General features: G+C 41.0%; 2 protein-coding genes across 4 annotated transcripts in view; one reads left to right on the forward strand and one right to left on the reverse strand.

Annotated features, from left to right (window-relative positions):
- The window catches only part of kcnip1a (Kv channel interacting protein 1 a), a 49749-nt gene extending 27011 nt beyond the window's left edge, over nt 1-22738 (forward strand). Inside the window, exons 1-8 of one of the 3 annotated variants that reach the window (XM_030739869.1) lie at nt 6047-6281; nt 17434-17558; nt 19395-19464; nt 19572-19642; nt 19821-19928; nt 20020-20124; nt 20664-20726; nt 21138-21197. In XM_030739869.1, coding sequence (XP_030595729.1) covers nt 6224-6281; nt 17434-17558; nt 19395-19464; nt 19572-19642; nt 19821-19928; nt 20020-20124; nt 20664-20726; nt 21138-21185 — 648 coding nt within the window. In that variant the 5' untranslated portion in view covers nt 6047-6223 and the 3' untranslated portion in view covers nt 21186-21197. Of the gene's footprint in view, nt 1-6046; nt 6282-17433; nt 17559-19394; nt 19465-19571; nt 19643-19820; nt 19929-20019; nt 20125-20663; nt 20727-21137 lie in introns of those variants that run through there. The other 2 variants (XM_030739867.1, XM_030739868.1) reach the window with 2 other exon arrangements.
- Nucleotides 22739-23455: 717 nt separating this feature from the next.
- On the reverse strand, nt 23456-26721 carry tlx3a (T cell leukemia homeobox 3a). The gene is made up of 3 exons (XM_030739994.1): nt 26087-26721; nt 24876-25113; nt 23456-24239 (listed from the first exon to the last, which is right to left on the reverse strand). The coding sequence occupies exons 1-3, from the start codon at nt 26511-26513 to the stop codon at nt 24056-24058; spliced, it is 849 nt and encodes a 282-aa protein (XP_030595854.1). The 5' UTR covers nt 26514-26721; the 3' UTR covers nt 23456-24055.
- Nucleotides 26722-27270: the final 549 nt, after the last annotated feature.

Raw genomic sequence — 27270 nt, forward strand, 5'->3', positions numbered from 1 at the left:
TCACATGCACAACTAAACACTGTCTGCTGGAGCTGTGGCCCAAAGTGCTGCCAGGACATCTAGACTGACTGTCAGTTGCAGTTCCTTTTGTTTCCTTTTACACTGTAGGTTAAAAAAAAACAGCCCAATATCAAATCTGAATATCTTCCCATTGCTGCTTCCTGTGCCATGTTTACAAAGACCTCACATCCCATGTCAGTCCAGTTAGCTGTAAGAATAACAATTAAGCCAAAACTATGTTACTTCCTCTGCTCACTTTTGTTTTCTCTTCATTGATTCTAATTTAAATCTCTACCACATTCAGACTCTATCTCCTGCTTTGTCTCACTCTTTTGTGTTTTACATCTCTTTTATTTCTCTACACTTCAATTCTGCCTCCTTGTTTTCCATTTGTTTACTTACCACCCTCCATCCCTCTTCTTTTTTTCCAACTTTAGCCCTCTCCCTTGATAAAAACAGATCAATAGCAGAGGTTCCTTTAAGTATTCCCTTTTTTCCATAATTTGATAGGTGCCTGTAAGAGGCTTAGGATGTGTTTGCTAATAAAGATACAGAGAAGCACCAGTGTGAGAAGTCATTTCAACAGCGATAGATATTAGTATTGATTTTCCTAATAGACATGTCCCCTGTTCAAAGCCCCTGATGAGTAATTGCCAAAGCCTTGTGTGCCATGATTGATTCATAATCTATAACTCTTGGGAAGAATCCTTAATTTGGAAATGGGGGAGTTTTAGTGGATTTTTCGCCCTGCAGGTTAGCACTGAGGTGGGTCTGAATGTGCAGATTTGACTTTATTCACTTGATTTTTCTAAAGCTTCCACTCAGCATTTTAATCTTAATCAAAATCTTCAGAGTTTTATTTTCCCTCCCCCATTTTTTCTGCTAATTCTTTTTGTTCCACCATCCTCATCTCTGGAAATGTGGTGTTTGCATGTCCCACTTGCTCTCCTCTGCCTTTTCTTTCTTGTAATACCACTCGCCCACTCTTCTGGCTCTTGTTACCCACTTCTTACTCTTTCATTCTCTCTCTGCATCGCACTCTAATCTCCCGCTGGAAGCTCTTCTGGTGTGCTTCTTCCTCATGCCCCCCCCCCCCCCCCCCCTTCTTCATCTTTCATTGCCAAATATGTTTCCATCTTCAATTCTACTGCTTTTTCCTTCCTCCTTACATGCAGTATTGAAAGAGGCATATATATATATATACCTTTCACACCTCTTCCTGCTCTTGCTGCTCTCTCCTCTCTTCTGTCTCATATCATCTTTTCTTTAAAGTCTGACAGGGGTCTTGTAAAACAGTCTGCAGCCATTCGCTCACATGCCTGCAGGGAAACACCAGGCAGTTCTGTAGCAATATTATACACACAAGTGCAAAAACAAGCACACACACTCCAACCTTTCACTCTTCCTCTCTGCACTACAGACAGATTTTGAAATGATTACTAGATGGAGAAACATTTCTGTCAACGTGTGGAAACGGGCCTGTCAGAGACTGTGGGGAGATAGAGAGGGACGGAGATTTGAGATTGGAACAAGCTGGGAACACTGCTTGGAACGACAGGAACACTAGGCTGATACAAGCACAGAGATTTATGGGGAGAGATGGCAAGATATAGGTGTGTGGACATAGGCTGTGTGCCTGAAGACAAATTCATAGAAAAAGCGGGTGTAGAGAGATGGATAGATGTAGTTTAAGGCTAAAGAAGAAGAAGGGTGCACCAAAGATAGAGGGAAATAATTCTGGAAGCCTGTAAATTCCTATAGGCACAATTCAGGCAGTCAGTTATATAGCAGGGCAAACAAGGAGGGAGAGCAGTGTGTGTGTGTGTGTGTGTGTGTGTGTGTGTGTGTGTGTATGTGTGTGTGTGTGTGTGTGTGTGTGTGTGCGTGTGTGTGTGTGTGTATAGCAGACTCTACTGTGCCTACTGCATGTCACTAGCATCCACAGAGACCTCATCCTATGATCAGACAGTCATGCTTGATGCATGTGCAAAACGAATGTGTGTGTATATATGTGTGTGTGTCTGTGTGTGTGCATGTAGGCAGGGTGAAAGAATTACACCCCACTGCTGTCCATTCTGTCTCTCTCGCTGTTGTGCGAAGAAAAAAAAAAAATGCATCAGAGCATTCATGAGCACATTTTAACAGAAGCAGATTGCAGTTTCTTTTGCTCACCAAACTAAATCTTTTCTGCTAAATCTGTCCATATGGCTTCCTAACAATCTCGCTTTGTTCATTATTCACCATCAGCTGACAAAAAGTGCCCCATTTTCAAAGCTGTTGGCACATTTGTGGAGGCATTACTACGGACGGCTGGCTTGATATAAAAGGACACTGTGACTATTTTCCAAATCGTTTACTGAAAAAACATTTGTGGAAACAACTGCATCTCTGCTAAACACGGTTCCTCCCCCCATCCACCCCCCACCCCCCATCCTATGGGGGACAAAAAAAAAAAGATTTCCCCCACAAAAGAAACCATAACCTTGATCACAGCTAAAAATGCAATTTTCCAATGTTGTGATTACAAGAGAGCAGAGCATGTTCATGCTGGCTGTCTGTATAATAATCTGTATGCAGGATCCAGAGCCACTGCTCTCTACAACAGGCAGTTGACAGGTGTGATAACTGTTTATTTTACAGATTAAGATTCTCACCAGTTTTGTATTCAGTTTAATTATCATTATATAACACAGTTGCATAACAAAACTTTAGTATCTTTATTCCCAGAAAGCTTAAATAAATTATAAATGAATGAATATATAATCAGGTCATAAAAATAAAACAATTTTTGTGGCGGAGTTTGGAGGATGAATTAGAAGAACTAAATTGGTTGTACAGCAGTGGATGCTTCTATCTCACTTGCCAGATGGCCTGTAAGGTGAACAGGCTGTAGCTGGGATGGGTGTGATGTTTCTAATTAGGATGCTTTCTATGGCTGTTCTGGAAAAAAAGTTCTGCAAAAGATTTCAGAAGTTTCCCTATGTACAGTTGCTTGTGAGCATTCTTCATCAGAGAGAAGATGGGTGATAACAAGTGTCTTATTGATTCCTTGGAACCTAAAGTTGTTCACCTCTGCAGCTCCACTGAGGGGATTATTCTTGTTGCTAAGCTAGAACAAAAAAACCAAAAAAACATTACATTTATTCTTTTGAGCAAACGCTTTAATGACCATCCAGTCATATATATTCTTAACTGTTTATCCAAGTCACAATTACAGGGGAGCCCCTCCCATGACAGCTGACACTGGGTGAGAGATAGAGTATATTCTGACCAGTCCATCACAAAGCCAGTACTGTAACTGTTGTCATGTAATATAATATACCAGCCTTTAAATTATAAGTTTGAAGAATATTTTTACAGTCAGTTTTTGGTGATTTTGTTGGAAATGTTTAAATTCAACTATATGTTTGTTATAGGGCCCATGGTTGAAGGAGGGGGTTGTGTTGGGCTTTATTCCTAATATTCTGTCCTCCCCTTTTATTTTAAAAAAATGTGCTTAACCCTGAACTGTGTCGTACTTATTTACTTAAACTGTATTTAAGTACTCCTCCATGAATCGCCACCTTATCGTGGTGGAGGGGTTTGTGTGTCCCAGTGATCCCAGGAGCTATGTTGCCCGGGGGCTTGTCCCACCTGGTAGGGTCCCCCATGGCAAACTGGTCCTGGGTGAGGGTCCAGACAAAGAGCGGTTCAGAAGACCCCTATGTTTGTAACAGCAAGGGAACAGTTTACCCTGCCCGGGATAGGGTTACCGGGGCCCCACCCTGGAGCCAGGCCCGGGGAGGGAGCTCGAGGTAAAGCGTCTGGTGGCCGGGCATTAGCTCTTGGAGCTCGGCCGGGCGCAGCCCGAAAAAGTTACATGGGCCCGCCCTCCTGTAGGCCCACCACCCGCAGGAGGCATCGTAGAGGCAGTGACGTGCGGTGAGGGTCGTGACTGGTGAGGCACTGACGTCATCACATCAGATTTACAAACATATAGCTTATTCACCATTTGATTGGCAACAGTTGTTTTGTTTAACATTAACATAGTCTGAAGCAAACCTTTTAGCTCCGGTGTTGGTCTTCCTTTAATTATTATCTTCTGCTTCGATTGAAAGTCCAGTTTAGAAAATTCTTTCAGTTGAGTTATGTAATCTTCCATGTTGAACATAAGGCCAAGCAACAGGAAAAACTAACTGGCCTTGCTAACTGTTTATGGTAGCTTGCCGCCGAGGAGTCGTAGAGTCCCTGGGATCACCAGCGCCCCCTACCATGAGGCACGAGAACTGCGTGCCTCACCTAGTGTCTCTTCGCAGCAGTTTCATGATCGCTCAACACAAGAATGCATTACACACACATACAGTTGTTAATGAAAAAAACAAAAAATAAACTGTGCATTATATACACCAGCTAAAATATGGAAATTTAGTTCATATAGTAAAAGTGCAGTGAGACCGGAAAGTAATCCGGTCTCACTGCATAGCATGCCAGCACAGTTAGTAGTCATTGGCAATGACTATACTGAGCCGCACCACGGATTGCGCAATCCGTGGTGCGGCTCGCCGGGCTGGTGCCTCACCGTTCGTCTCTTAGTATTTGACCGGCAAATGCGAAAATTCAGCGATTTTGAAAAAACTAATCTAAAAATGGTGTAGTTAAATGGAAAAGAACTTTAAAATACAAATCACTGAATGAATATAACCATTTAATTTATTTTTTAATTTTATATTTCCACGATGACAGGTGAGGCCGTGCCTCACCTGCCTCCCCTGACTGCACGTCACTGCGTAGAGGTTAGGTGCAGTGTGTGTCGGGCGGTGGCCGGTGGCCGACAACTGACTTTAAATTATGTATTTATATATATGAGTGCAATACAGTCCAGTACAACACCACCTGGCAGACAGCTGAAGATTATACAGGTTTACCTAAAGTAGCCATGGAGTGAATACAGCATTTAGTAAGGAACCAGTCTGCATTAAGATTTCACTTTTAATACTATACTATATTTAACTATATTTACTAGTATTTTACTTATAACTTTTTTCACAAAGTGGTGTTTCAGCTTACAGTCTTCAGTCTTTCATGTGCAGCACAGCACATTTGGTTTGTCATTTGTGACTGTCTCCCAGTTCGTTTTCTCATACTTTCATCACTTTGTTTGTATTGATTAATCTGTAATTAAAATGTGTTTTCATCCATGTGTGTACAGCTCTTAAAGGGAATAGCACACACTCTTGCAATATTATCTGACACTTGCCTTGATCCCTATTAGGGCCCTATTAAATATCTCACTCTTCTCATCCTTTGCCCCCCCCCCCCCCCCCCCCCCCCCCCCATGCTTTAATCTCTCCCTTTTCTCACATCCTTTCAGCTTTTTCTTCTGACCCATGGAGCCAATATGCCGCCACTCACTCACTCACTCACTCACTCACCATCCTGCTTGTGGGTAAGAATGGATTAACAAGAACGATGGATGAAGTCAGTGGAGGTGCTGATGGACTGAAGTGGCCTTTTCATGAACTAATCATAATGCTGAGGAAGTAAAGCTCAGGGCTCTTCATAATTCCCATCACATTCGCATGTTTCCCCCTCCACTCCATGATTCATATTTACCTCTCCAGTTGAGCCTGTATCTATTTGCATATTTGTTCTCCATCAGAGGGAAACAGATGCTTTTAGGTGTGCGGATGTAACAGGGCATGTTTGTTGTTTTTGTTCAGAGTGATTCATGCGGCATTATCATCGACAAATCAATGCGTACACCAATATTAATTTATAATTTAGTGAATCAACATCCTGGCGATTTCATACTGAATCACTGATGCTCCTCTCGGGCTCTTGCCTCACTGTGAGGGTGGGAGGGTGATAGATGGAGAGAGAGAGAGAGAGAGAGAGAGAGAGAAATGGAAAGGGGGAGGGCAACTACAGCCCCTAATGAAAAACAAGGAGCTGAGAGGGAGGGAGGGAGTGAAGGAGTTTGGGGAGAAAGAGGGGGGGGGGGAGAGGAAGAGAGGAGGAGCGCCACGAGATGGAGTGAGAAAGGATGAAAGAGGGGATCATGGAAGGAGGGTTTCTGCCTAGAGCAGCCATTGAGAGAGGAGGTGGAGAGAGAGGAGAAGAGGATGAGAGGAGGAAAGAGGGCGAGGGAGTGTGTGCGTGTGCGTTCTAGCCGCTGAAACACGTGACGAAGAGACACAGACTTCAACATACAGACGCACTTGTTTCCACAACGACGGCAGCAAACATGGGGGCTGTGGTGGGCACGTTGACCATGCAGACCAAGCAGAGGAGGCCATCCAGGGGTGAGGGAATACACACACACAAACATAAACACACACACATACATACTCACACACAAACATAACGTGGGTTTTTTTTTTTTCTCTTTTTAATTGACACATAGGCGTGGATGCACACATAGGGGCGGTGAAACTTTTAACAGTGTGTTTTCATTGTCGCTTTCACACACGCTCACTCCAGCACAAATGTACAGCACAGGTACAAAAGCTGCAAAGATTAATAAATGCTGGTATTTCAGTTAAGATGCAGTGAAAGAAGGGGGGGGGGACAGATGGTTTGGAGAGAGAGAAATGAAGAAATTTAGAGACCAACAGGTGTTCCCAGAAGGAAAAAAGTGGATCTGCTTATTCTACAACAAACTTTCAGCGAGGCAGTGTCTGTGCACCCATGTGATTGTTGTTGAGCTTATCTTTTTTGACACAGCAAACCGCGGGAGGAATCTAAGAGCTGGCTTTTTTTTTTTTTTTTTTTTGGTCTGTGTGTGTGCCTGCGCATGTGTGTGAGTGTGCGTTGTTCTGTCTGTCTGTCTGTCTGGCCGCATGCTCAGACGCGAGCCTCGGCGCTGGTGAACACACACACACACATGTCGAAGGTATTTGTCACTCTGCTCACACACTGCTTTTCTGACTTGCTGTTACCTTGGAAGCACTGTAACCATGGCAACAAAAGATGTGGGTTTTGGGGTGGGTGGGGTGGGGTTTGGGTTTTTTTTGAAGAGATTGGGGTTTTCCTAAGTAAGTCAAGGCCGTGTGAAAGAGACTGAGATAGTGAGAGATGCAAATTTGCAGATGAAGCAAGAAGTGGGATATTATGAAAAACCTGTTGCCTGTAAGAAATGTCTTACTCCCTCATTACTCATTCCAGGAAAAATCCCGTAAACCTCATTTATACAAGTCTTACAAATCCAAAGTGGCTACTTCAGTGAATGGGCACAGTGAGCAGGAGATCAGTGCCAGACTGAAAAAAAAAAATCCCACCCCCTATTAATAGTCATTTAAACTTATTTGTTGAGGCAGGCTGTTATCAGTTTTCTGTCCAAGCAGGACCTTTTCCAAATCAGTGCATATGGCTGGTTTCATATTTTGAATAAGCTTTTCCACCCCACCGCTAGCTCAAACAAACACTTTTCCCTAAGGGCGCTAAAAGAGCTAGGCGTAAATTTGTTGCTATTTTGAAAAATGTGGTGGTTGTGGAAACGCGTGAAATCTGAATCTTGCTGCAAATGAAAACAAGCCTTTTTACCTCAACAAATACACTGCGAAGAGATAAAAAAGAGTGGGATGGGGAGCTGTGAAGCTGTTTGGGGGGGGGATGAATTGTTTGTAATTCAGCTGTTGTTACTTCAGCATCTTTCTCCTGCTCTGACATGTTAGCTTTATGCAGGATTAGTGCAGCAGGGGCTGGTGCGTATGCAGGCACCCATTTCTTTCTGTGGAGTTGCAGATAACTTATCCTCACAACACTGACAGCAACATTGAAAATGAGGGACAGTGCATGGCTATAATGTGGTGAGATTAGATTTCTACATGATTGATCTTCTGGGCATGAGCTCATCACTCCTGTGTCATGAAAGAAAATACCCTCACCCTGTTTGTGTCCTGCACCTGCTTGAATGTTTACATGCCTGTCTGGACTGTCTGTTTTCATCAAGGATGCTTGTTCTTCTCTCAACTTACTTCATTTTCTGCCAAGTTTTTTTTTTTTTTTTTTGAGTCTGACAGGCTCTCATTGGTGGGAGTTCTCTCCTACTGTCTTGTCTGGCAGGCTCGCTCCTGTTTTCCTCCTCATCTGTTGCGGTGGCCTCTGACAGCTCATCTCTCTAGAAGAATTTTCACCTGGCATTTTTTTTTTCCTGCTCCCCGGCAAATTTTCTGTTTCTCACTGCCTCCCTCACTTACTCCCCGCAGCAATGTTGTCTCAATCTCCTCCCTCTATCCTTTTATTTTTTGTCTTATCTTCCTTTCCTTTTGCTAGTTGCTTCATCCCTGCCCGCCCATGAACCTCTTCCTCTTATTGTTTTTGTCAGTTTCACATCTTTATTTGCCCCTGCTGCTTTCTCTATTCCCACTTGTTTTCCCCCATTTTTTCCTCCTACGCTTGTTCCTCTTCATCTTACTTTCTTCTAATTTTCCCTACACTCTCACATGCCACCGCCATCACTGCCATTACCACCATCACCATCACCACCATCACAATCTGTTCCTGGAACTCTCATCTCCATACCTCTCCTTTCCTCCACTCTCACTTTTGTGCCACTGTTCTTTCTCTCATTTGCTCCCTTTCTGCATCACCCACACTCCCATTAGCTGGTGTGAGTGCTTATTAAGTCATCTCATCATCCTCATCCTCTTGGCATCCAGCAGTATGTGTTTCTGACTCTCTGTGTATATGTGTTTGTGTATTCCTGCAGTCTAGACATGTGTTTACTCAAAAATCAATATTGGCGTGCTGCTATGTGTGTCTAAATGAGCCGTATTTAACTGCCTTCTCCTAAACATAATCAACAGTGGCAAACCGATACTGTATGTGACATACTTTCCTGTGTTTGTTTGAACATACTTTAACAATCCAAACAGTCCTCCTTCAGGGGCTGAAAGTCAGCATGCACATAGAGATGTGTGTGTGTGTGTGTGTGGCTTTACACACATGGGTGCTTAAATGCTTTGTTCATCAATAACTCTTGATTTTTGTCTTGTTTGAGCCCATGTGACTGGATGAATTTGGTTTTCTGTGTTTATGTGTGTGCTTTCAATCATAACAAGACACCAGACCTTCAGTAAACCACCCGAAGGCCAGTAAAGGATTGGGCTTGTGTCCCATGACTTGAATATTGACTGTGGAAAACAATATGTCTCAGAATGAGGGCTCAAATTCACTCCGTGAAACATGATTATATGTTCAGCTTTTCCATGGTTTATACTGTTGCTCACAGCTATTGGAATTGCCTCTTTCTTGGAGAGCAAGCACCACCATGCAGAGGCCAGTAAGAGGAACCCTTCTCCAGCCGGCCAGGATGGCAGATTAGGCTAATTCAGATTATGCAAATGACACACTTTCTGGCAAGGATTACAGGACACAGTACTAGAGAGAAAGCGAGAGCATGGCGCAGATAGAGTGGCGGACTGAGAGGAGAGTTTGGCAGAGTGAGAGAGATAAGAAATGGAGGAGAAAGAAGGATTCTGTGGGAAACAGAAGAAAGGAAGAGATGGGGAAGAAATTAGTGCAGCATTAAATGCCAGAGGCAGCAGTGGTCAGGAGAAAGCTAGGAGTTAAATCCTCTTCATAGGCTTTAGGAAGAGGGTGTGTACAGATGTAAGAGGGTATTTTTTTTGTGATAGAGTACTTGTTGGGGGAGTGTGGCAGGTAGTCTTTCTTTGCTGACAGCTCAGGCCACCCCTTAATACTCTGAACACACTCTGAAAGAAAAGAGTTCAGGCTGTTGGTCACTGTCAGACTCCACAACTTATAATAGGTTATGTAGCAGATGGAAGTGAAGCTCTGGAGGTGGCTTTCTAGGTTGGGTTTATTTAGGTTTTCTTTACTTGCTAAGTTTGCAGATTTTGTTGTGGAACATGAATCATGTAGGTTTCTAGACCTCACCTGTTCAATGAAAACTTTGCAAAAGTTACATGACCAGTTATATCCAGCCACGGCACATTCATGTGTTCAAAAAGAGGATTTTTGAATCAGAAGATGCTGCAGTTGGAGCTCTGTCCATATGTGTCACACCTCAGTCAGCGCCAAGTAACTTTCAAACATGATAATAACCTCCCAAAGGCTCATAATGAGTCAGCATTACCTTATTTAACAGAAATCTATGCCTGCTCCTATTTCTTCTGAGCATTTGATGAACACAAAATAATGAATCAATTGTTCTTGAAGAAAATAATTCATAATTAAAAGAATGTTCTGGCTAAACTTTTGCTTAAACTCTCCATTTGTAGGTTTTAATATTATCTACTGATACTGAAAAAAAGGCACATGTGGCATTCATGATTTCAGATGTGAGATATGATGATACTGAACATTCAAATGAATGTGCCTATGTGTAAATTCATTACATCTGAGGTCAAATTACATGCAAATTTTTATTCTTTGTGATCTAAAAATCACAAATTTATCCTAGTGTGAAAATATATTTGAGATGCTCACATAAGAAACATAGAACTGGGTGATGTTTACATCCGTAGCTCTGTTATAACGACTTGCACCGGGACATAAACTTAAATGTAGCCTTGGATAGCTTAACTACTATGTGAGGAAGAGGATCACACAGACTCTTGTACACAGTCTATTTCATTTACTTGTTACTGGAGCAGCATGATAGCCAATCAAAGCCAGTGTTTTTGCCTCCATCAGGGACCAAACAAGAACGATGTGGCCATCACTTCAAATATACACATCCTGTGCTCAACACAGTGTAGCACCATCTAGTGGTCAACCCAAAGACCAAGCAAAGATTTTATTTCATTGTAACTGCAAAAAAAAAAAAATGTATCAAAGCTAAGTAATAGCAGCTCTGTAGTTTTGTCCATGGTGTAATAGTCACTTACATCATTCACTTTCTCTGTGCCTTGACATCACTGTTTGGATGAGGAGGATTTGCTACAGTGGGATAGAATCAGTATTAAATTAGTAAGTCTTTGTGTGCGTTTTTTGTTTTTGAAGTGTGTTTCTTTTTACTCCAAAATCTATTTGTCCTCTACTGTCTTAAATGTATTACAGTGTGTCTCCGTGAGAAACCTTTTTTTTAATATCATATTTACTGTTTCCATTTGTTGAAATAAAAATGAACACTACAAGATTTCTTAAAATCTTTCATTAATTTAGAAAACCAATGTTGTACTCTTTTGCATTTCCAAACACAGATACCTGCCAATTCACATAGTTTTAGCAAAATAGAGTAGAACTAGAAAATACCTTTGTACAAGACTGCTCTGCCTTTGTTTTCCATCCTCTCTTGTATCAGTAAGAACTCCTAGCAGCCTGCACGGAGCTTTGCCAACTGTGTGTGGGTGTGTGCACGTGAGCATAAACAAAGATGGTGAGCATATGCCAAACGGAAACTGTTAGCTGTTTGTTAGTAAACTGAATAACTGCTGTAGTTGGAGGCTTCAAAGCATTAAAGATAGGTTGCCCGTGCAAAAGTATTATTTCACTCAGTGTATCAAACATCATGGACTGAGGGCCTGTCCTGTGACAGCTTCACTCAGTGATAATGTGTTACAGGGGACCTTTTATGCTTTTGCTCATTATCTATCATAGTTATGCTTGTATAACATGGAACTTTGAATAATAAAGTCAGTGTATACACTATAACTAGTCCCTGTGAGCCAAAGCGCAGGCTTCAGACTGCTCAGTTTGTCTGTTTCTGAAGGTTTTTTTCTACTCTTGCATCTTTGTGACGCCATGGAGAGGAGATATTCTAAATTTGGTCATTTCAGACACAGAAATCCATTTGCTTTTCAAAACCTTCTACTTTAGAAGAAAGCTGGCATAAAGTGCTAGGGAAGGATCTGCTATAAAGGAAAGGTCTGCTATAAAATAAACTTCTCAGCTTTCCACTATTAATCTGGTGTCAGTTTGTTATCCTATCCGAGTACACCTGTGAATTGGTGTGTATCATTTGTTGCAAAGTGTTTTGTTCATTCATTGTACCTGTGAATAACGTCTCAAGAGAAATGCTTCTCAGTAATCCCGGTTAGAGACAGTTAATGAACACAACACAGAATATGCTTAATCATTTATACTAATGAGCAAATGTCTGGCAAATTGGATTAAATTCTACTCTTGCCACTAAATTAAATTTTCCCCAGCACTGCTGCTGTAATTTCACAACAGTAAATAAAGCAAACCTGCAATCGGCAACTCTGTGGGAAACCTCTTGATACAGCAGAGCCCCCTGCAGTCTGCGAGTCAGGGGCTGCTCCTCAGCTCAGTCGGGCCTTTGCAGCTCTCTTTGCATACACATAAAGACTTTAAATGAGTGTCATCTCCGTAAATGTGCAGAATTTACAATTCATTATTTATTTCATTGTGATTTTGACTATGTGAACACATACTTTGCTTCCTTCATATTTTAAGAAAGGAAAAACACATTTTATTTGAGAGAAAAGGGTATTTTGTTCTGCTTATCACATTGGCCACTACACTGATATTCTATTAGAAAGCTAAATATGAACAACACCAATTAAAATGTGCATCATATTTTAATAACTCATAGTACTGTTCTCTATGTTAGGGTTTGCTGCCCCCTGCTGATACACCCTGGTTATAGCAGTTCTTATAGTCCCCTATACTCTTGTTATTCAGGCTGGCTGAAATTTTTATAAAACCCACAGGGCAAATTAAAATGGATGTTGCCTCACTGGGTGTATTTGTAGGTAGTCATTTAGACAAAGCGTTGTATATGTTGTAGAGTAAGGTATATGAAGGGTGTGTTTAGAAAAGTCACTTTGTGGTAAATTAAGCTGTGGGTTTTTGGGTTTTTTTTAGGCTGATTGTGTGTCTTTATGGGAGTAATTAATCAAGCGCTGATCTGCTCATGAACTCACACACAATCACAAAAAAACCCCACATATGGTTACACAGTGGAAGGTGAGTTTATCATTGTTACAGTGTGCTCACTGTAAAGCCCAGAAGAGTGAAGGACACTGACTGTAATACCGCGGGGGGGGGGGGGGGGGGGGGGGGGGCTCTGTGGGGAGAGAGGGTGTTTGTGGGATAGAGCGAAGGTCAGGATAAGAGAGGAAGATGCCCCGGGGAGTAGAGAGAAGGGGGGGATAAAAAGACAGAGACAGAGAGAGGCAGGTGAGTGCTGATTTCATTGTGGGAGAAAGCAAGACTGATGGAAAGTTTATAATCACAAGAGAGAGACAGAGAGAGCAGGAAAGAGAAATGCAAGCCAACTTTGTTTAGGATTGTGGTGAAAAACCACAGTCGGTGTTTAAAAGTTTGGAGTGCATTCTTTCTATATTGTGCAAAGTTATGCATCACAAGGAAAACTAGAAGGGGCTAAAAAGGAGTGAGAGAAAAGTTGAAGACAGAAAGCTTCAGGATAAACAACGAACCCAAAGGAAAGAAGAAAATAATCAAAATGGATAGAGAGGAGGAGAGTGAGAACAGTTTACATACCATAGCCATCATTCTGCTGTGCTGTGGGGCCGTCAAAATGCTGCACCTACTGGGAGTCATCACCGTGGAGGGTGAGTCATTATAATGCTATCATCCACCACTAAGTCAGCAGCAAAGTCAGAGATTTTCACTGCTGTTTGGCTGTCAACCAGCAAAAAAGGATCTGTATTATTAATGTGCGAATGCTATATTTTTCTCAAGAAACAAAAAGAAAATGTGAATAAATGAAATAAAAAAAAAAAAAAAAAAAAGCAGTGAATAAATGCAAACTGCTCCTGGCTGTTCTGTTGTCAGATTTACACTCTTACCCACATGAATTCTGAACTTCTGTCATTAACTACACATAGCAGGGAACTACTGTGGAGGACTGTATATATCTTTCCTCTGCTCATTTTAATGATGCGAATCTGCAGCTGACTCATATACATGCATTTCTTCTTCCACTTATGATAATTCTGCTGCCGTTCCGAAACATTATCTGTCATGTAGTATAAAGAAAACCGAGCCTCACACAGCTACAGCTCAATGAAAGTCAAGATTTAAGAAAATCTCTGTATTTTAACAGTGACACTGATGTTGGCATTAATTCCACAGCTTGTAGTCTAAGATGTTAATTGATGTTTGGTTTTTAAAATCCATATTAATACCATAGTGTTGGATATCCTGAGAATTCCCTACATTTGGTTTTACTTTAATTCATTATTTCCTTCTGATCATCAGTGTAGCTTTTATCCTCTGGGGAAGTTTTACTGATTAAATGTGTGTTAACTAATGCTTCACCATCACTTCTGTGAGGTATTTGTTCTTAAAGTTTAGTTACCCCAGATCCACTGATTTTAATAGCCCTAAATCACCAGTTAGCTCAATGGACTTTTCCAGTTGTGCACAGGATCAGACACCCTCCCTTCCCAAACCTAGGTATAGTTGATCTACTTGTTTACACGTGCTGTGTATGTCAAAATATAAAAGCTCTTTATAAAGCAGTCCTTTATAAGTACATATGATACAGATGGAATATATGCTACTTCAAAAATAAGAATGAAACTTGTACTTTGAATTGGGACGTCCTGTCCGGTGGTTATTTGGCTTGGAGTGTGACACTGACTATTCTGGTATGGTTAGGTATTTAATATGCACCATAGAGACCTATCAGAGGAATGCATATTTTGCAAGGTGCATGAATCCCAGATTGTATGGCTATATAATCTAAAACCAAAGCAAAAAAAAAAAAAATGAATCTGTGACATATTAATCTGTGGAGCCTTAACCTCAGAACCTCCACCCAGTGTGATGCTGACAATGTCTGATCTGCTGGGATGAAGAAAATGACCTTCAAGTGATGTGTGACCGTGCCTACGTGTGTGTGTGTGTGTGTGTGTGTGTGTGTGTGTGTGTGTGTGTGTGTGTGCGTGTGTGTGTGTATTTGCAGGTACCTGTGTTTGTGTGTGTTGAACACGAAGAGGGAGGAGGGGTAAGGAGCTATATAAAAAGACTACAACTCAACATTATAAGTTCCACAAAGTCATAAAGTTATAATGCTCACATAAACTAGAAAATGTGAGGCCACAATTCAGCAAGCACTTGCTGAATAACATAATAAATATTTTTTATGGTGAATTCTTTAAATTGACTTGCACTCTGGTTAGTAATATTGCGCATGATACCATTCTCAGAATTTCAAAGCATTCTGTGTCTACATTTGATAGACACATTTGAATCAGCTGTTCAAAGAGGTGTTACATCATAACTGATGGTAAAATTCAGACCCATTCTACTGATTTAAGCTGTGGTGGCAGACCTTAGGTGTTTTCTGTAAAGCACTGGATTCTGAATCTGTAAAGGTTAGACTCATGGCTGAGGCTTAATTTAACAGTGAGATAAAGCAGTCTTTGCCTTCCTCAGTGAAATGCTGACTTAGTACCCATCATTCACTGAGAGAATAGAACTGAAGAGGGACTGGTGTAATGAAGCTTCACAAAGCACTAATGGTTTTGCCACACAGATGGAAATATCTCATTTCAAAACTGTTAATGTTTCAAAATCTGGACTGCCAAGGACAGAGTGAACCTTGCACCCTGTGACACCAATTAAAGCTGGATGGGAGCCTTGCAAAAGATTTAGCTTTAGATCTCTGCTGAACACCAATCAAAACACAACAAGCTAAATTTTTGTGATGACAGCAATCAGTGCAATACTGACTTTATTTTAGTGACTAGTTTGACAAAAGGGAAAATTGTCCACAATTTCCATGGAAAACAAACTAGCTAATTGCAGTCTTTCACAGAGCTTGACTGACGCTAACATGCTGAAGTCTGTGGAAGATTCTACTAATAAGCCCCTTTTTATAGCGTCCAGTAGCCAACCTAAATTTCGCAAGAATAAATTAAAAGAGCAAAAGTTTCTGAGAATTTTATCAGCTTATAATGAGAGCTTTGTCTCATGCTGCTCAGTCAGGTAGACATTAAGCCTTCATTAAACTCAGCAGCTCATTATTTCAGCAAAACCAAGATATTTATTTATTTATTTAGATTCTGGCATTTACTAATTTTATTAATGCCTACTACTGGAATCATAACACACCACTCAGTGGCCCTTTTCAGTTTTAATTAGCACCTCAACTGGGTTTTTGTGGCTAATACCAATACAGATTATTAGGGATTTCAATATACTTCATCAGGTACACCTTGCTAGTACTGGGTTAGGCCCTCTTTCACCTTCAGAGCTGCCTTAATTCTTCATAGCATAGATTCAACAAGGAGATGGTTAGCAACAATACTTATACTGGAGTATAAACAATACAGTGATCCCTCACCTATCACAGGGGTTACGTTCCAGAGACCCCCGCAATAGGTGAAAATCCACGATACGATGAAGCCATAATAAGTGAACCACGATATAGCGAGGGACGACTGTATTCAGTTGGTACTAAGGGCCCCAAAAGTGTACCAAGAAAAAACAAATGCAGGATGGATCCATGGTTTCATGTTGTTTATGCCAGCAGCTATGCCACTTAAATCACCTTTCTTCCCCATTTTAATGTTCAGTTTAAACTTCAAGAGGTCTTCTTGACCATGTCTTTATTTGAATGCATTGAGCTGCTGCCATGTGATTGGCTGCTTTTTGCATTAACATGCAATGTGGTCAGTGAGTTTAAATCAGCTGATATTCTTCATATGCACATATTCAAACAGTATGTTTTGGAAATCGTTAATTTGACAAGCTGGTTAGGAACTTAAATGTGAACGCACAGCATGACTCACCATCTGCTAAGCTGTGACTTGCACTGCTAGGTGTCCTGCAGACAGTTATGGAAACAGTGACATACGAGCTATTTTGCTGAATAAACTTAACCCAAGAATTTTTTTCTGCATTATTTTATTTTTTCTGTATTATGTTCTTAAATTTTTAAAAATAATAATAAAAAAAACCCTCCAAATTATTTATTTTCTGTTCAGCAAGTTGGCACGTTCACCATTAAGTGGGATGATAACTTCCTATTGAGCCTGGAAGTTAGTGGAGGAGGCCGCCTACTGATAACAGTCATTCAGTGGGCTGATAACATAACAGGGGCACCATGACCATTTTATCATATTCAGAATTTTTATTACTACTTCTATTAAATTATGCACAGTTATAACAGTATGCATAATTATTACATTGTAGATTGCTTGGGGGAAAATGTGTCCTCGTTTAAATGTGTAGATGAGTGTCTCTAAAAGAAAGGAATGCCTTAATTTTATACTGTTGTGTTCCCCCATAACCACCTTGTGTGTGTGTTATGTCAGAGTCAATGGTGTGTCCTCTTTCCCCTCCCCTCCAGCAAGGAGAGTAATGAGTTGTTAATGATGGGGCTGGTAGAGGAGCAGCATAGAGCTGCTAAACTGACCTCTAACTTTCTGCACCTCCATCTTTCATCCTCTCCTCTCCTCCTCTGTATAGCCAGTCCCTTCCTCTCTATATCTACTCTTTTACTCTTTAATATTGATTTTTTTTTCTTTCTATTTCTCTTTTGTCCTTTAGACAAAGCTGATGATGACTTGGAGATGACCATGGTGTGCCATCGACCGGAGGGCCTTGACCAGCTAGAAGCTCAAACCAACTTCAGTAAAAGAGAGCTCCAAGTGCTCTACAGGGGCTTCAAGAATGTAAGTGACTGTAAAAATGCACTGCAGCATTTCACCTTCAGTTTTTCCATTTGAATTTTCCTCTGGCTTAACTGTAAATGCTGTGAATTAGAGCATAAATGATAAAAATATCAGTTTAATTCAGAGGAACAGATCCAGTATTAAAACAGATTTTCTGTGAGATTAAGTTACTCATTTTAATTCTTTCTCTGTGGTTTTGTGCACATTTAACCTGAAACACAAAAAATGCCAGGTTTGTTTCGTTCATGAATCCCTCTTACAGATATGATGATAATATGATAATTTATTTTACCTTGCATTAAATTTTTATTTTTATTTAGTATTTAAGTTTTTCCACCACTAGTAAAACAACAACTCTGTCTTGTGGATGGCCAGTGTCATAAACACAACATAGAGGAGGTGGGGCTTTTGACCTATACTACTACCAGCCACTAGGGGGGGGAGATGAGGATATTTTGACTTTCATAGTCTACCTGTAAATACAGTCTTTGGGTTTTACTGTAAGAGCTGGTCTGCCTAAATAGCTGAAAATTGATGTGGAGATCACTGTGAGCATCTATCATCATAGTGGACATACTTTTTCTTTCTTAGTTTCACAAAAAAAATTCCTGTACAATGCTGTCCTGTACAGTAACTCAATTTACTCTAATATTAGAGCTCACACAGTTTTGAAGGTACACAAGCACTTCGTTAGGATTCCTGCTCACCAAAAAATGGATAATTTCTTCTTTAAAACTGAACAAATGTTTGCCAAAGCCCAAAGTCAAAGCATAGAACACTGTTACATTTATTTTGGTGACACAAAGTGGCTTTATTAGTATCTTGTTTTTCTTTGTGTACATCTGTTAGATTTCATTACAGTAACAATGTGTATGTCTCCATAATCAAATGCCTGATGATGTAACTGCTGTGGCAGGCAGGCAGGCAGGCAGGCAGGCAGAGGACAGCAACGCAGGACTGGAAAGGTGAGGGTAAACTTAAACTTAGCTTTTAATAGCCAGAAACAAAAGGACATAACAGGGCTGGACAGGCCAGCAGCACTAAATACAAAACTCTCATGAACAGGAACAAAACATGAACAAGAAAGTGCACAGCAGGGAAACCAATGACAAGAACACGACAGTGAACAGAGCAAAACATAACACAGAAAACCAGAAAACAAAAGTAAGTCCAACCTAAAACGCTGGGTCAACACACCCAGGATCATGACAGTTCCTATATATAAATGGGCCATAGTACAGTGTGTGTTTGTAGTCACACAGTAACCTGCAGTAAGTTGTGAATTTGTGATGTATAAATAAAACTGTACTCTGTTGGGATATAATGTATTCAAAAGGAGCATATTCCAACCCCCTTTTTTTGTGATTTTAGTCATTTTTCATTTAATTATAACTTTGCCATGAGTGTTTGATTTTAGTGCAGATCATATTAATTTTTTTCCTTTTTTCCCCCTACTTTTACAGATTTTTGTCATAAAGTATAACTACTATGGAATGATGCACTCTTTAGTTTAAAGCCCTTTATCAAAACTAGACTCAGAAGTGATGCTCTCCAGTGATGGTCAGAAACTGTACCTGCAATCAGACGTACTTTTGGTGTTTGTCAGGAATTCGACTCTAATCATTTTAATCAACCTTAATTTGACAAAACATCATCATTTCTAGGTTTACCCAGTATCTGTGTCTTATCAGCTTTCATATTTCTCCAACTGAGTCTATCACTCCACCTGTTAAGCCGTCCACTGCAGTCTACTTCTTTTTGACCTGTCTCCAGGGTAGGTTTGCTCAGTTTCTACATCCTCTTACTCGGTGTCCTTTTGTCCCCATCTCTTTCCAGGAGTGTCCAAGTGGTGTTGTAAATGAAGATACCTTCAAGCAAATATACTCCCAGTTCTTTCCACATGGAGGTGAAGAGGTTGTGTGTGTATGCTGTGATGTTTGCATCAGTATTCATCTTTGCCTCTGCATGGTTTCTATCCAGTGTATTAGCAATTTTTTTCTTCTTCTCCTGCAGATGCCAGCACCTACGCGCACTACCTGTTCAATGCATTTGACACAGGACACACAGGATCCATAAAGTTTGAGGTTTGCTTTATACTCACTCATTTTCACATCTCAGCTCTTTGGTACTCTCATTGTTTTAGACCAGGGCTCTTCAACTCCAGGGGCTCTCGAGGCCTGGAGTTGAAGAGCCCTGTTTTAGACATACCCAATGCCTCCCTTATTTACTTTGTGATTCTGTATATGCCTCTCTCTCCACCAGGACTTTGTAACAGCGCTGTCCATCCTGCTGAGGGGCTCTGTCACCGAGAAGCTCCAGTGGACCTTTAACCTCTATGATATCAACAGAGATGGGTACATCAACAAAGAGGTTTGTGTTCCTGTGTGGATCTTCTTTTTTCCATGTGTCCATGTGGGTTTTTATTAATCGTGACTCGTGGTGTCTGTGTTCTGTTTCACAGGAGATGACAGACATCGTCAGAGCAATATATGACATGATGGGGAAGTACACTTACCCCGTCTTGAAAACTGATGCACCCAAGCAGCATGTGGATGCTTTCTTTCAGGTACCAACATCTGCTTCCTTCATTCATACTCAGTAAAACTGACAGCACACACATAAGCTCAGCACTGACTTTGCTTATCCAAAAGCTGCTACAGTAGAAAATAAATGACCAGTCAGTATGGACAGAAATATCCACCAAAAATATACAAGGACCAGCATGTCAACCCTCTGACCCACATCTCATATCCATCCATCCATCCATCCATCCATCCAGTAGGGTAGGCAAGCAGCATTTATTTGATGCAAACCACTTGCAGCTGGATTGAATGGAGTGAGGTGAGGCCCTTTTAGAAAGGTCAGGATTGTCCGACTGTCATTAAAAAATGCTGTAGTTTGTCAGTCCTTCGGGGGGGGGGGGGCACTGACCTGGGGCCTGCCTTGCCTGGTGGCAAGCAGGGCCTCTGCCCAAGTCAGAAGAACATTTGGTGACTTCCAACTCACGGATTACAGTGTTGATTTTAGTAGTGTATGTATTTTAGAACCTGATTTACTAAATGCATTTCTATCTCTAAAAATCACTGTGTGTGCTTCCATCCATAGAAAATGGACAAAAACAAAGATGGCGTGGTCACTCTTGATGAATTCCTCCTTTCTTGTCAAGAGGTACTCATTTTTAATTCTTCAGTTCACTGTAAATGCTTCTTCCACTGAGAACAGTTTAATATAATATAATGAAATTCGTCACGGCTGATTACAGTGTCGTTGTTAATGTTGTTAGTACCTTTGCTCTCCAAAATGTCAGCATGTCTGCACAAAAGATCACCACAATCAAAACGGTTTTGCTAACTATTTATTATTTACTAAAGGCCTCCTACCTTTGCAAGTCTCACTGTACATGCTATTAATTATGACCGTTGCTACCGTTTTCCATCAGTATTTATCTGCAGAGATCATTAAAATTTTATGGACCTTTACTGCCCCCTAGTGGCCAGTAAAGCGAATTAAATGGTGATTGTTGGTCGACTTTCTCTTCTCACAATCACCGCTTCTTAATTCTCCTTCTTCTTTGCACAGGATGAAAACATTATGAGGTCCCTACAGCTCTTTGAAAATGTAATCTAGACACGAAGACGATGGTGCAACAGACGAAGCACAGAGTGAGAGAAGAGGGGAGGGAACGACAGGAAATAGGAGGAGAAGGAGTGATGAACAAGAATCTGCGAGCAAAAGGAACAACCTAAATTGTGAGAGAAGGCAAACAAAGAAGCTTGTCACTTTGGGCGTGACAGTTTGCCATAAAACCGTCTGGAAGGCATCTTACTGTAGGAAATCTATGGCAACAAACCATCACTGGTTTTGGAAACCCTCCTTTAGACTAATCTGACCTTTCTGTGACCACTCATCTCATCTCCACCTCCCTCGTTTGTTGCTGTTGTTAGTGTCATCTTGGACGGTGTGCACTTCATGCCACTATGTAAATATGGCCCCTCTCACATTTGGTTAAAGACTTTTCCCAAATTATGTCAAATTGTTACCATGCAGGACTTCAATTCCTAAATGCAGCTTAGCAGAGAGAGCAACCAAATGCACACTTTGCTCATTAAAGGCTTAAATAAGAGCATCATAAATTTCTGTATCGATACAAAGAACATGAGCAATATTGTGAAGCATGCACAAGAGATTCCTACAGCATAATAAATGAATATGTGTCATAAAACCTGTCGGCAATATACACAACTTCTTGCTAAATGGTTACGTTTGGGATGCCAGGTATGTACGCTGCATCTTGCCGAGTCAGCTCAGCCGTTTTTTAAGACTTAAATACAAACACAGGTCTGGAATGGTTTGCAGAGCTCAGTGTGTGAATGTGTCTCAGCTTGTGACATTTTTAGGTCTTGTGACAGCTTGCAACAGTCCCCAAAGGCCTCCTTAACTCCTAATGTGTGTTCCAGTGTCGTCGATCGGTGTTTGAACGTTGTTATGACTCGACTGTAGATATTTAACTGTTGTGTCTGTGGCTTCTTCTCACTGTCTGAACTCGCTGGTGTCTGTCTGTGTGTTTCTGATTCTGACTGCCTGTCTGTCCTTTTGTCAGATTGGATATAACGCTGTAATCATTCTACCTGACACTCAGTGTTAAATAAATAGCCCATTTAGAGGTTTCCTGGCATGCAGATGGAGAGCAATACGAAGATGTGCACGTGTTCGTGTGTGTGTGGTGTCCTGGTGTAAAGGTCCCGTTTGAATGAATATTAAAGTGTCATCTATTCTAGCTTGTAGCTTCATCTTCAAATGAGCTGACTGCATTTTCGCTTGAGAGGAGAGGTTTGTCTTTAACTCTGTCTGTTGAAAATGTCAACTCAGAGCGACCAAAACTTCACTGTGAGGGAGAGGTGTCGAAGGAGGGGATACAGAGGAGGACAGAGCTCAGAGAAGAAGACAGGAGATAAAAGTAAAGACCTTTTCACTGATTATGGAGGAATGGAAGCCATGTTTCAAATAAGAGCCATCATTTTGAAGATAGAGTAGTGCAAAAATACATTTATAAATGGTTTACTGTCATGCCTACTCACTGTGCTACCAATAGTGTGATTAAACCCCCCGCCCACACCCCACCCCCGGAGATACTTTAACATAGACGGACAGATAGACAGGCATACAGACAGACACACTTAAAACAGTCAGAATGAAATAATGTGTGTATTGAAATACTGTATAAAATCATTATATTTATCAATAAACTTTTCAAGAAATAAAATCAAGTAATGTCTGTCTTTTTTTGCCCCATCCTCACCATGTCGCTCCATACTTTTTTCTGTTTTTATACCTCATTATACGGTAAAACCTTTAAATAAGCACATGAGCAAACAGGTCACAACAACATTTTATACTGTACACATATACAACGTAAGTACAAAAAGACTTGTACATTTGTGCCTTCATTTCAAAGAACAAGGCCCACAAATAAAGCGTGATAATGTGCAGGGGGGGAAAAAATAACTTCACCATCACTGAACATGCATCACTCCTTTTATTCCCCAACATACAGCTTCTTTCATATTTTCCTCACCTCACACAACCAAATCCCAGCTTCTATTTTCTTTTTATTACTGCTTAAAATAGTATTTATTTTTCTCCATAATGTAACACTGTTGTCACAGTTTTGTTGGGGCATCAATGCCTGTGCATGTACAGGTGATTGTGATGGTGCATTGTAGTCTAGTCAGAGTGAATACATTTATAAATGAAGGTTTAAACACCAGAACAATTCAAAATTAAAAAGGAATATCTGAAGTAGCTTTCATCTCCATTGTTTTGTGAAGATATTATTGTTTCTGCGCTTTCAGAAAACAGAAAAAAAAAAAAAAAGATTGAGTCTGTTTAAATCTCGTAAACACATTTCAACGCGTGTACTTTGTTGTATAGATGTTGGACTTTAGGCCTCGCCTTTATTTAGGTGATTTTCCTCCTATTAAAATAGAAAAGAAAAAAAAAAAACAACAGAGCCAGCTGTAACCAAGTCCACTATGTAGGATAGACTAAGGCGATGGCTGCATTGAGAAACCACACCCTCACAAAACACTGATTCTTGCGTCTCGATGTGGAAAATTAATTACCTCCATCAGGTCTCTTCTTATAAGTACGAGCCTAAGAGGACAATCACATGGTGGCGAGAAATTTTAACGGCAAGTCTTTTTCGTATCCTTAGAATTTGTATAGTCCTTGTGTTTCCAAGTACAGACCCTGAAAAGAATAAGCGGAAGAAAACGGATGGACGGAAAGTTTCTGCTTCAGGACTCACCATCATTTCAGGTCCACTTTCACAACCACTCAAACGGGTTCTTCAGTATTTTTCTTGTCACATATATTTTTTTTCCTCCACAGTAAGGATCACAGTAGGTCCTACTGTCCTCATGTAGGTCTAATTTAATTAAAGTATCCTCACAGGGCTGTTAGAGAATGATCAGTGATTACCGCGTGGTGTCTGGTCTCTACTCCCTGTCCTCGGCCCAGGGTTGAAGGTTCTGCAGAGCATACAGGGAGGAGTTATGGGCGCACAGCGGATCTGACACCGCTGATTCGCTGAGGGACTTCTGGAGGGCGGACTGCTGCAGCTGCAGGATGAGGCGATTGGCCTGCTGACGCTCCGCCTCCCTCTCCTCGGCTGTCTGTCTCCTAAAAAAAAAAAGAAAGAAAAAAGAAAGAAAAATGAAACGTTACAGCCGTTAAATAATTGTAAAAGGGCTGTGTACGATTAGAGAAAAGCGACAGAGAGTCTTGAAGTTTGAAAGCTGCTATTTGCAAGATGAAAACAGCAGCTGTGCGTTCTTAGGAAAACGGCTGGTGATGCAATGATCACATTAAAGCTGTTCGAAGAATAAAAATGAACTAAATAATATTTAGGGGAATCTGAAATGTGAAATAAAAGCTGATTTGTCAAACACTGCAAAAACAAAACAAACAAACAATCAAAAAACAACTACTTTATAAAAAGTTTTTTTTAATTGAATTTGGTCCGAAATTACAGTTTAAACTTGAAAATAATTTGCACAGAAGAAAAAAAAAACAAAACAAAAAAAAAAGTATGAGCTAAATTCAAAATTCTTGCTGTTGACGTTTATTTATATTTACTCATTTTCTGGGTCAATTAACAGGAAATTACGCGCGAGGTCACCCGGAAAGTGGAAAGTTTGGGTTTTCAGCTTCTTCAAAAGAAGTGAAGTCTACATAGGAAGAAACTAGAGTTTTATAAAATATGCTGCTATAAGAGTGCCACTTTTGAGACATGTTAAAATGACATTTCATACCGACCTCCACTTGGTCCTGCGGTTCTGAAACCAGGTTTTGACTTGTGCGTCTGTCATCTTGAGACTCTTTGCCAAAGCTGCCCGCTCGGCGCTGGCCAGGTACTTCTGTCGGTGGAAGCGTTTCTCCAGCTCACATATCTGAACTCTTGAAAAGGAGGTGCGGGGCTTTTTCCGTTTAGGAGGTGTCCGGTTCTGGTACGGGTGCCCTATTCTCCGCGTAACGGCGAATGGCACCAGAGCCGCTGCAGGAAGGATAGACAGGGAGACAGCGATAAATGTGAGGTAAGATTTTATACAGCAGCAGACAGGCGATTTCTGTGTGGCAATCCAAAGCCATCTATCACGGAAATCTGCCCTCTTTAGGCTGTGCAAATGTGAAATATGGTGAAATGGGAATTATTAGGCCAGTTACGTCTTACCAAGTTTTTGAAACAAAGTAATTTATTAGCCTGTAAATATTTCTTCTTAAAGTTGTATGGACTTGAAAAGATATTCATAGCACTGGCAATTAGACGGGAGTGCAGGCCTATTTACCACAGAACTTATTGCCAATATATTTATAGCTATATAATATATAAACTATATGTATTGTCTCAGGCCTGTGATTATGAAGGCTTCTATTAGTCTTCAATAACATAAGCCACAGCACTGTCTGTGTAATAATACTAATAATAAACTTTGACCCGCTTCAAATGCAGAGAACAGGTCATAGCTTTTATTATTTTACATAATTATGCTTTAGTTTTCTCTGTAATTTGTTAAGCAAATCACTCTAAAGCCCAATAGTCAGCTTATTTATATTTGTCTTTAATTCCATAAATAAATACATTAATTTAAGTTGCTTTTATGCATATTTGTTTGGTTTAACATAAAAGCATCTGTGTGACTGTACTAGACTTGTGTTTCTCTTAAGCATGATGTAGAAATTAAATATTCAACTCCTGAAACATAAGGGGATTAAGCAAAGCGGACAATGATGGCAGTTTGTAAATGTAGCATATTCCAATATTTTTAAAAGAACAAGTTGTACCATGTTCTATATTTTTAAACCATTTAGTAAATAAAGAGAAAAATCCATCCATCGACGGTAAATACAGTTCTACAGATATTTGGCAGTGATGCTGGTTTTTGTAATGGCTGAGCAACACTTAGTGCCGTTTTAAACATTATAAAATATTAACGAGGGGAAGTCATTAGTTCGCACAGCTGGCCTACCTGATATTCTGTCCTTGGCAAACCGGTTCCCTATCCAAGGGAAGCACAGCCCCCCAAAACCGGGAACAGCGCTCTGCACAGGGGCTGGGGGTCCCGGGGCTGTCACGGGTCTGTGGGCTGGGACTCGAATGACTCCCCGGCTGCCCAGACTCCTGCTCTCTCCGTATGAACCTGAAGCTTCCACCGGAGGCATTACACCGGAGAGGGAGATAGAGAGCGCGGTGTACGAGGGTGCGCTGGCCCCAGTCGGGCTTCCCAAACTGTAATAACCGTCCCCGCTGCTTAAATCTGATCCACTCTGTCTTCCTGCCGTGCGTGCGCTCTCTGGCTCTGTACCGGCTCCCAGAATCTGGTCGATGCCGAAGCTTATGGGCTCGTGATGGGCCGGTTTTGGAGGAGGGCTCGGCGCGCTGGGTGGTTGCTCCATCCCTCTCTCTGTCGCAAAAAGGACAAGAAAACTGAAGCAGATGTTTGTAGGCGAATTCACTGTGGGGTCAAACTGTAACAAAAGTCATCATCAGAAGTGTCTCCATCGCTGTCCAGCCATAAGCCCAGAGTCCAGCGTGTCCCTGTTGTCTCTAACAGGCCTCTTTCAGAGGACTGGGTCCTCTCTACAGGCTGTGGTGAAAGTTTGATGGGCGTTTGGAGAGATGTGACGTTCTGTCCTCCTCTCAGCGCGTCAAAACGCTCCGTCTAGCAGCTCCGTCCTCCTCCATCCTTCTCCACCTTTCATTGGCTGGCACTGGAATGACTGATTGAATGTCAGTGGGGGTAGGCCCACGATTTGGCACAATAATCAAGATTTCACATAACCACGGGCGTCAGCGTGTTATATATATGGTAAGATATGGCATCTCGATGCTGTCTGAGTGAGTCAGTATTTCATTTGGCGTTTCTTGTAATTCTAATAGAGAGCAGGGAGCAAGCAATAACTCCATGAAAATGTAAATGGAATATCGAAAAAATCGGACCCGGGGGGGAAGGACCAATGTTCACTGTTGTTTGGCGACGGCATTTCAGCCGAATAACGTTTTGTCATTTACCTGTCAATGTTCTGCTTGTATCCAGAAATATATGCTGAAAAAAAAATCCCCATTCGTTTCAAGTTTTGGAGTAAATAACGAAAAACTTTTTGCATACCCTGAAGTCTGACGAATTGGAGATTCTGCTCATCCCCACTTTTC

This window comes from Archocentrus centrarchus, chromosome 10 (assembly GCF_007364275.1).
Source record: "Archocentrus centrarchus isolate MPI-CPG fArcCen1 chromosome 10, fArcCen1, whole genome shotgun sequence".
In the NCBI taxonomy this organism is placed as follows: domain Eukaryota; kingdom Metazoa; phylum Chordata; class Actinopteri; order Cichliformes; family Cichlidae; genus Archocentrus; species Archocentrus centrarchus.